The following is a 10,262-nucleotide window of genomic DNA, read 5'->3' on the forward strand; positions in this document are numbered from 1 at the left end:
CATTATGGAGTGTATCTCCTTACCGACCCTTTGGTAGACTCTTTCACTTTGTAGCAAATGAAACCATTGTGTATTGTGGAACAAACATCAATCAACCAAGAGAAAAGGACAGCCCGAAGCTTTCACCATGTCTTCTCTTGTAAAACCAACTCTTGAGACACATAGCTCGAAGAGAAACTTTTGAGACAACTCAGAGAAAAATTTCCCAAAATGTCTGAAGTGAACAGTGATAGGAAAAACCTTATATAGAGAAAACATTTTACTCTTCACGTCTTAACGGGATTCATTTCTTTAATCGCATGAATCTTCATAATTTTTTATTTTATTTTATTTTATTTTATTTTATTTTTAACAAAAATGGCTATTTTTGAAATTTTGGCAAGATTTAGTGGAAAATTATAACAAAATTGTGTAATTGAAAAAAACTGAAAATTCGATACTTTTAATTGAGATTTTTTGAACTTCGAAATACTTTCAAAACGAGTGAAAGTCCAAAAAAATTTGCGATTACATATTATTGCATAGGCTATCATCCCATTTGCAATTCCTCCCTAAACTTTCAATTTCAACAATTGATCCTAATTTGAAATTTGAGTTTCAATGTACCCCTTTGTTGTTAAATTATACGGAAAATGCTTCACATGTGCGGCATATACTCCCAAGTCCCAATCATGTTCAAATTACAAATTTTTATGCAAAATGGCTCCTCAAAACTCACTTTATCTAGTTTAGCTAATGAATTTTTAAAGGTCCCTACATCCGATTAGCTATATTTTTATATATATCATTTAAATATTAGTTTTTTACTCTTTATTGGGAATTTTTTTTGGGGAACATTGGGAAAAAGTGGGAAAAGTTTTGGAAAATAGAGAAAACAAATGAGAGAAACAATAAAAAATAAAATGGCTCCCTTTAAAAGTGCTGCTACGCTTTTTTTTTTTTTTTTTTTGGCTCTTCCAATCAAATACCCTTTTGCATTTTTTTTTGGGCTAATCCAATGTAGGGGTTTGTTCACAAATCTGATTAGCCATTGTAGATAAAAGTAACATTTGGCTATTCTATTGTGAATGCTCTAATGGGCAACAAAACAACTACGTTACCCTTTGAATAGCAAAATTACCCCTTCATTTAAGATATCCAAAATACAGATTTTACGCCTCTTTTATCCAATCTTAAATTACGCCACTTATTAATTTGCTGATTAAAGGGACTGGACGCATAGGAAAAAAAAAAATTAACAGTATAGAACTTTGAATTCAAACTAAAAGAAAATTACACTTCACCCTTTTTCTTTCTTTCTTTATTTATTTTTTATCTTTATCTTTTCTAACAAATTAAGTAGCTAAATCATTTTGATTTGGCTCAGAAGAAATTTAACTAGAAAAATTACATTTTCCTATTTTAGTTATTCACTTTTTCAAAGTATTTATGTTAGCATACCAGGAATTTACTTTCACTATTTTATTTAAATATTTATTTATTCTTTCTCCAATATTTATATATTTGAAAGATAAATGCTGCATCCTACACTTCCCAATTTTTTTCTCCAAAATATGGTTCATGTTGAGACAGTTTGCCGGCCACTTAACCGTAACACCCTTAAAATAAAGGCGTGCTCTAGGCGAACCAATAGTAGGACACAAAGGAGGGATCACAATAATGAAAAAAATACTCAACTGCTGTTTTTGCATCATTTTCTCATATCCTTACAAGAAAAAAAGGGGTTACATTTATACTTGAATGGACTGCGTCTAGTTCCCCTGATATCCTATAAAAACTATAGCCTATTCACTAGAGGAAAAACCTAAGAGAAAAAAATCCCCCTTCTTTGTCTATGGTTCGTTGTTTTATTCCATGTCCCCTGTTCATCGTTCTTGAAATCCAGGCCCTCTATTTCCCTCGAGGAATTGACATGTACATTCTTGGGAAACAAATTTATAACTCCAATCTCAGTGTTTTTTTTTTTTTTTTTTAAGATGAGTGGGATTAAAAGGGGAACACTGTCAGGTGGGCTAGCTACAAGCCTTTGCATAGTTGAAATGGATATGTTGAAATTTGTAAAAACATATATGTCTTGCTTGAAACTTGGGGACAAGGTGCATCTAATCTCTAAAGGGTGGAATGTCATGAATAGGATAGGATTAGAAGTGTGGTTGATTAAGATTTTATTTTAATAAAGATGAGGTTTATTTAAATTAGGGTTAGAGTTTAATAATTATTGAAGTTCTTATCAATTTGAGTGTTATCTTGTAACTATTTATTTAAACACTCTAGAAAGTTAATAATGTTAGGTTTTTAGGTTGGCTAATTCGGTGCTCAAAATTATTTGATGTAATTAAGTTTTATCTTAGGATTTTATTTTTGAAAAAGAAAATCATTTTTGGGGTTCCAAGTTCAAATTGCAGCTGCCTGAAGCTTGACAGTTTAAATTGTTAGTCCAACATTGACCCAGCAAGAGTAAAATGATCATAACTTTTGTTTTCGAAATCTGATGAAGACAAAATTGGTGTTGTTGGAAAGCTAATTCAAAATGCTACAAGTTTTTTTTATTTTTTTTCATCAAAAATTTTCAATTCTAATGTTTACAGGTTGTTAGGTTTAGGTTTGGCCTAATTCAATGGAAAAATCTTGTATTTAGTTTGGTGTTTAAAACCATGAAAAAAAAAAACGAAAGAAAGAAGGGGAGTTAGGTTTTTGGTGTTTGTAAGGCTTCTCTGCTTTTCCATCAATGATTAGAGCATTGGCATACTGTTATATTATTTGAGCATGATTATTGGTGGATATCAAAGTCCTGCCTTTTTTATTTATCTTTATTTCCTTTCAATATATCAATATCAATTTCATGACAAAGTTGATATTTTAATCAATTCTACGCGAAATCAACAATCTCCGTGGGAACGATCTCGTACTTGCTACACTATACTACTGTTTTGATCTTGTGCACTTGAGAGTTAAAACATACCAATTATTATATATTAAATTAGGCACTATTTGGCACAACATTTTTCTCCACGAGGCCTCTTACAACCCATCCCGATCCCTGAAAAAATATGGGAGGATATTTCTATGGATTTCATAGAAGGGTTGCTGGTTTCAAAGGGCATAATTTTTGTCGTTGTGGATCACCTATCAAAATATGCACATTTCATAGCCATCAACCATCCTTACACAGCATTGAGTATCGCCCAAGTTTTCATTGATAATATATTAAAACTCCAAGGGATGCCTGAGTCAATTGTATGTGATAGAGATCCGGCGTTTACAAGTCAATTTTTGACAGAATTATTTCAAGTCCAAGGGACTAGTTTTAATTTCAGTTCTGCATATCACCCTCAAACGGATGGACAAACTGAAGTTGTGAATCGCACATTGGAGATGTATTTAAGACTCAAACTCCATGGGATGCCTAAGTCAATTGTATGTGATAGAGATCTGGCGTTCACAAGTCAATTTTGGACAGAATTATTTCAAGTCCAAGGGACTAGTTTTAATTTCAGTTCAGCATATCACCCTCAAACGGATGGACAAACTGAGGTTGTGAATCGCACATTGGAGATGTATTTAAGATGCTTCACGAGCTCACAACCAAAGGAGTGGGGTAGGTGGTTGGCTTGGACAGAATACAGCTACAACACTAGTTGGCATTCTACGATAAAAACCACTCCTTTCTGTGTGGTTTATGGGCGGGATCCTCCCACTTTGCTCACCTATGTGCATGGTATAGCTAAGGTTACTGCACTGGAGAGAGAATTGATAGCAAGGGATGAGGAGCTCAAAAGTATCAGGGAGCACATTCGGTTGGCTCAAGAGAGAACGAAGAAACAGTATGATTGCAAGCATAGGGAAGAAGAGTTTGGCAAAGGCGAATGGGTATTCCTAAAGCTCCAACCATATTGACAGGGTTCAGTAAAAGTGCGTCAGAACGCAAAACTTGCGGCCCTTTATTTTTGTCCTTTCCAGATTATTAAGAAGATTAGTTAAGTGGCTTATAAGCTTGATCTGCCACCGGAGTCCATAATCCACCCTATTTTTCGTGTCAGTTTATTAAAGCAGAAGTTGGGAGGTAATCAAATATCGCTGTCACAATTACCAAAGGTGAATGAGATGGCCACATCTTCCCCATACCACAAGCAGTGCTCGAGAAGCGAGTGAAAAATAAAAAAAGGGAATGTCTGGTTCACTGGCAGGGACTTTCCCCTGCTGAAGCTACTTGGGAAGACATGGCGTCTATTTAAGAGAAGTTCCCAAGTTTTTTCCTTGCAGTCAAGGAAAATGTAAGAGGGGAGGGATGATGTGTACACGTCATCGCGGAGAGGAGTTTAGAGGTCTTGTAGTCCAATAAGGAACCTAAGTTCTAGAGCAGCGTCCAAGTAGCGTCCATCTAAGAACTCTGTTCCTCGTTAGTCTTTTATTTCCTAGTTAGTCAGTTATTCTAATTCCTAATTGATTTAGAACTCTTTCTATTTTATCGTAGAGTCAGTACTGGTTGATAACAACAAGGATAGTAGAAGTCAAGTGTATTTCCTACACTTCAATGTAATCAACCTTAATGTTCTCCTATAAAAGGAAGAACTATCAATAAAGGGAAGTATGTTTTGGGTATTCAATCTATCATATAGTTTCCTTGGATTCGGTACTAGTTGATCCTCATCAGTTTTGATGGCAACAACTACAAACGCTGTTAAGTGCTAAAAATTCATATTTTCAGGCCTTAACTTGCATGCTTTAATCCCTTGGTTTTAGTTAATTAGGTCATTTTAATTCCTTTTTGTGTTTTTCATACTTTTGTAGGCATTTGGAAGAAAATGAAGTAAATCTAGAAGATTTGGGCTCAAAAAGAAGAAGGGAAACTTGGGAGCCCCCTGACACTGCGATCGATCACAGGGTACTTGTGATCGAGCGTGGTACCCGAGAAGACAAAGCACAATTCAAGCCATGAGCAATCGAGCACATGACAGAAGAGGATCGATCCTAGACATGTGATCGAGCGCACATTGGCTGCGATCGATCGCACCCGTGCGTAGGAGACACATCAAGTGGCAGCCAGAATGTCTTTCTTTCCATATTAGGATTTTCCAACTCCCAATTGTAATAGGTTTTGAAACCCTACGAAATCCCTAGGTTTATTACTTTGACAAGGACTTCTAAAGCCCATAAATAGACCCTTAAGCCTCTAGAATAGAGAGGCTTTGTAAGGAGAAGAATAGGAGCTCTTCAAGTTCAAGTCTCGGGTTTATTCTTTTATTTTCTTTTCCTTATTTTATGAAGATGTTTAATATCAATTCCATGTGTAGTTAATTTATTTAGTAGGGCTAGATTGAAGCCCTAGTTATGTTTTGTTAATATTCACTATTGGCGCCTTTGTGATGATCTTGTTATGATGTCTAACTTGATTAATACCTAGTTTCATGAATTCCTCATATGTGTGTGCCTGATCAACATGTGCATGTGGTATGTACTAGTTGGTTAAATCAATTTGGATGACCGAGTCCTAGGTTTAACATAAGTAACAAAAGAATCCACACCGCAATTCTTGGGTTAATCAACATGGGGAACCAGGAGTAGACACCCATGCCCTAGGCCTCATGTGTTTGTCGATTTTCATAGTTTTATGCTTTCTTAGAGAACAACTTAGTAGACACCCATGTTAAATCATTTAAGAAAGAAAAGAATTAGAGTAGACACCCATGTCTAATTCGTTGCTTAGGGAAATCAATAGCTTAAGGAGTAGACACCAATGCCCTCAGGTTGACAAACATTAAATATTCATAACATGATCAAAACATTGGTATATTGATATATTAGCTAAATATAATTAGTGGTGGATATCAAAGCCCTACCTTTTTATCATTATTAGTTTAAATCCAATATTTTGTTTTAATTTTACTTTGGCAATTTAATTTAGACAAAATTCAGCAGTCCTCGTGGGAATGACTCCGTATTTGCACACTATGCTACTATGTTAACCTCATGCACTTGCTGGTAAAACATACAATTATTTACCTATTAATTTAGGTAGATATTTGCAACAACAAACACTGGAAGGAGAAAGTTGAATTTCTACTGACAACATCGAAGGTTTGTTATGTGCTCGACACACCCTGTCCAGACGTTCCTACGGAAGGAGCAACTAATGAACAAATTTATGTGAAGTTCAAATGGTAGGAAGACAACTAGACATGTCGGGGGAATATCCTCAACACCCTCACTGATCCTCTATTCAATATGTACACACCAAAGAAGTTTGCCAAAGAGATCTGGGAGGCATTGGAGAACAAATACAATACTAAGGATTCTGGCAACAAAATCTATCTGGTAAGTAATTATTTTTTATTTTAAAATGGTCGATAATAAGCCTATTTTGAATCAGGTTCATGAGATTCAACTTATTGTCCAACAATTGTATTATGAGGGCATTCCAATTGATGAAAAAATTCATGTGGGTGCTATTATTGCCAAATTGCCATCAACTTGGAAGGATTACTGTAACTCACTTAAGAGAAAATGTGATGATCTGACTCTGGAAGGTCTTCAGAGACAACTTCATATTGAAGAAGAGTCAAGGCTTCGAGACAAACTCGAAGACAAGGCTAAAATGAGCAAATCTGCCCATGTTGTTGAAATACACAACAGAAAATGGGAAAAAGCCCAAATATGAAGTTGGTGGTCCTAGTAAAATAGGTCCAAAGAAAAAGGGCAATTTCAAGACAAATGTGATTTGTCATTACTGCAAGAAGCCTGGTCCCTTCATCAAGAATTGTAGAGTTTTGAAGAAGAAGGAATAGGCCAACAATGTTGAAGAAAATCTTATTGCTGTAATTTCTAAAGTGATTATGGTAATCAATGATTCTAGTTGATGGGTTGATACTGGTGCAACTCGTCACATTTGTGGAGATAGAAATCTCTTTAAGAAATATGAGAAAGTTGGTGATGAGATTGAACTCTACCTGGCAAATTCAACTACCACAAAAGTAGTTGGAAAAGGTACTATTGAGTTGAAATTTACTTATGGCAAAATAGTTACTCTTATTGATGTATTTCATGCGCAAGAAATTCGAAAGAATCTAGTTTCTGGTGGTCTTTTGTCCAAACATGGCTATAAACTTGTATTTGAGTTTGACAAATTTGTCTTGACCAAAAATGGCATGCTTGTGGGCAAAGGATTTACTATAGATGGAATGTTTAAACTAAATTTAATAAAGGAGAATGTTTTTGTTTATATTGTTGACTCTTATTCATTATGGCATGCTAGATTAGGACATGTAAATTATAATTCTGTGAATCATATGGTTAAATTCGGATTGCTGCCTTCTAATTTGCATGATGATAGAGTTAAATGTTAAATTTGTGTTAAAACAAAGTTAACTAGAAAACCGTTTTCAAGTGTTAATAGATCATCTTCGAACTTACTTGAATTTATACATTCTAATGTATGTGATTTGAATGGTAAAATTACAAGAGGTGGTAAAAGATATTTTAGTACTCTTATAGATGATTTGTCTAAATATTCTTATTTCTATTTGATTAGAACAAAAGATGAAGCTTTACATATGTTTAAGATTTATAAAGCTGAAGTTGAAAATATACTTGGTTGCAAGATTAAATCATTAAGGAGTGATAGAGGTGGAGACTATTTTAATAATGAATTTGACAAATTCTGCGAGATTAATGGTATTATTCATGAGAGAACAACACCTTATACACCGCAAAAGAATGGTGCAGCGAAAAAAAAACATAGAACACTAATGGACATGGTTAATGCAATGCTTGACCATTCTGGTTTGCCTGTAAATCTTTGGGGTGAATCTATTTTTTCTGCAATTCACATATTAAATAGAGTGCCTTCTAAAAGAAATCATTTTTTCCCCTATGAGTTATGGTTTAAACGTAAACCCAACATAAATTATTTTAAATTGTGGGGGTGCCTAGCTAATGTTAGGTTGCCTGATTTTAAAAGATCTAAATTAGGACCAAGAACTTCTAAATGTGTTTTTCTCGATTATGCTTTTCATAGTAAATCTTTTCGCTTTCTTGAATTTGATTCTAATGTAATTATTGAATCAAGAGATGCAGAATTTTTTGAATCCAGTACAATTAAAAACTCTAATTGTTCTAAAGCAAGTACTTCTAATAATGAAAATATTGTTTCAGAAAATGATGAGAATTTTGAAATTAGAAAATCCAAAAGAATTAGAAAAGAAAAAAGTTTTGGTCTTGATTTTTTGACATATTTTATAGAATGCAACTCTCAAGTGATTGTGAATGAAGTTGGTGTGTGTTACAATATAGAAAATGAACCTTCCAACATTGAAGAAGCTATGAGATCTAGGGATGCCACATTTTGGAAGGAAGCTATTGATGATGAAATGGAGTCCATTATGTTTATTAACACATGGATTCTTGTAGATTCACCTTCCGGTTCTAAACCCATAGGATGTAAATGGATCTTTAAGAAAAAGATGAAATATGATGGATCCATTGACAAGTATAAGGTTAGATTAGTAGCCAAAGGGTTTAGACAATCAAAGGGCATTGATTATTTTGATACATATGCTTCTGTGGCTAGGATTTCTTCAATAAGAACTTTGATATCTTTGGCTTCCATATCTAACCTTGAAATCGATCAAATGGATGTGAAAACTGCATTCTTAAATGGTTATTTGGATGAAGAGGTATGTATGGAACAACCATAAGGGTTCATTATTCCAAGACAATATAACAAAGTTTGTAAATTAGTCATGACATTATATGGTTTAAAACAAGCTACAAAAAAATGGTACAAAAGATTTGATAACGTAGTTATTTCTAATGGTTTTCGTTTGAATGAAGCTGATAAATGCATTTATTTTAAAATGTTTGATAGTGATATTGTCATTATATGTTTGTATGTAGATGACATGCTAATTTTTAGTAAAAGTATTTCTTGTATTAAAGATACAAAAGATTTTTTATCGTCACATTTTGATATGAAATATATGGGTATAGCAAACACTATACTTGGTATTAAATCACACAAAATAGGAAATACATATGCCATATCTCAAACTCATTATATTGATAAAGTTTTGAATAAATTTAGTCATTTGTGAAAAACCTAATTGACTCCAATTAACACCTATTCTGCTTGTATAAGTGTTTTACAAAATAGTATGCGGAAATAGATCTAACCTAACATATAAAAATCAACCAAATACAGATATGCAATGAACATTAAAGAACACAGATATTTAGTTACAAAGAGGAAACCGTTTAGAAAACACTCTAAATGTAAAACCTCTCCGGGGCAGCCAAACCTAGGAAATCACTTCAATATAAAAGATTAAGGATTACAAAAAGTTCACACTTACAAAAATTTGCAATTGATACTCCCTTGCATAAGACAAGCGATCCAATTGGCTTATACCGCAGTAGCCCTTTCCAGAACATCTAGCACAATTCTTCTATATGATCTCCTTCACCAGAAACGAGAATGAGATTGCTCATCTTTACTTTAAGAGAGATCCAAACGCTCCAGTTTGATATCTCTATCTCTGTCTCTTAGCTCATAGTATTCTCTCACTGAATACATACTTAATAATGTGCATAAGGATCGTTTAAAAAGAAATTCACACAACAATTAAGCGGCCGTGTCCGGATAGGGATAAGTAAATGTCCAGACACGGCTAGGGTTACATATGTGTAAACCCTTAATGTCCGGATAGCCAAGCCCAGTGTTCGGATAGGCCAAGCAAAATGAACTTTCTGTAAATGTTGTCCAGACACTACTTTTGGCCATCCGGATAGGTGTTCAAAGAAAACAAGTTGAACTCTCTGTAAATGCTATCCGTACACTGCTTCTGTTTGTCCTGACAGCTCTTCGAAGAAAAACAAGTTGTGCTCTCTGTAAATGTTGTCCGGACACTACTTCTGGCTGTCCGGACAGGATGTGCCAAAACATAAACTAACAGACTTCCCCTTTGGCCATTCGAGGATAAAAACATTCATGAAAATAAGACAGACATAAACCCCCGCTTTTTGTCATAGAAGGACAAAAGGAAGCACAAAATAATTCACCTGAATCTAAAGTTCAACAAATAAACAACCCATAAACCCTAGAAGGGTACAGTTAAAATAGGCAAAGCAAACAAAACTGGTAACAAAAAAAAAAAAAACATTCGTCTTTTAAGAAAGAAATGTCAAAGAGAAGTCTTGTCATTTGTGGTTCTTGATGTGCTTCACATCTTTCTCCAAGCAGCAAGGCGTTTGTTGATAGCTTCGATGCT

General features: G+C 34.2%; 1 protein-coding gene across 1 annotated transcript; it reads left to right on the top strand.

The window, feature by feature from the left end:
- Positions 1 to 7,745: 7,745 nt before the first annotated feature.
- Positions 7,746 to 9,939, top strand: LOC132165088 (uncharacterized mitochondrial protein AtMg00820-like). The gene is made up of 3 exons (XM_059575591.1): positions 7,746 to 7,800; positions 8,239 to 8,672; positions 9,853 to 9,939. Exons 1-3 carry the CDS (start codon positions 7,746 to 7,748, stop codon positions 9,937 to 9,939), a joined length of 576 nt encoding a protein of 191 aa, XP_059431574.1.
- The last annotated feature ends 323 nt before the right edge of the window (positions 9,940 to 10,262 follow it).

The sequence above is a fragment of the Corylus avellana genome, chromosome ca11, assembly GCF_901000735.1.
Source record: "Corylus avellana chromosome ca11, CavTom2PMs-1.0".
NCBI classification, from domain to species: domain Eukaryota; kingdom Viridiplantae; phylum Streptophyta; class Magnoliopsida; order Fagales; family Betulaceae; genus Corylus; species Corylus avellana.

Coding starts and splice junctions, on each gene's coding strand:
- LOC132165088 (XM_059575591.1), top strand. CDS start 7,746: ATGGACATGGTTAATGCAATGCTTGACCATTCTGGTTTGCCTGTAAAT. Junction 7,801..8,238: donor TTTGCCTGTAAATCTTTGGG/GTGAATCTATTT, acceptor CATATTTTATAG/AATGCAACTCTCAAGTGATT. Junction 8,673..9,852: donor ATGGTTATTTGGATGAAGAG/GTATGTATGGAA, acceptor TTGTCCTGACAG/CTCTTCGAAGAAAAACAAGT.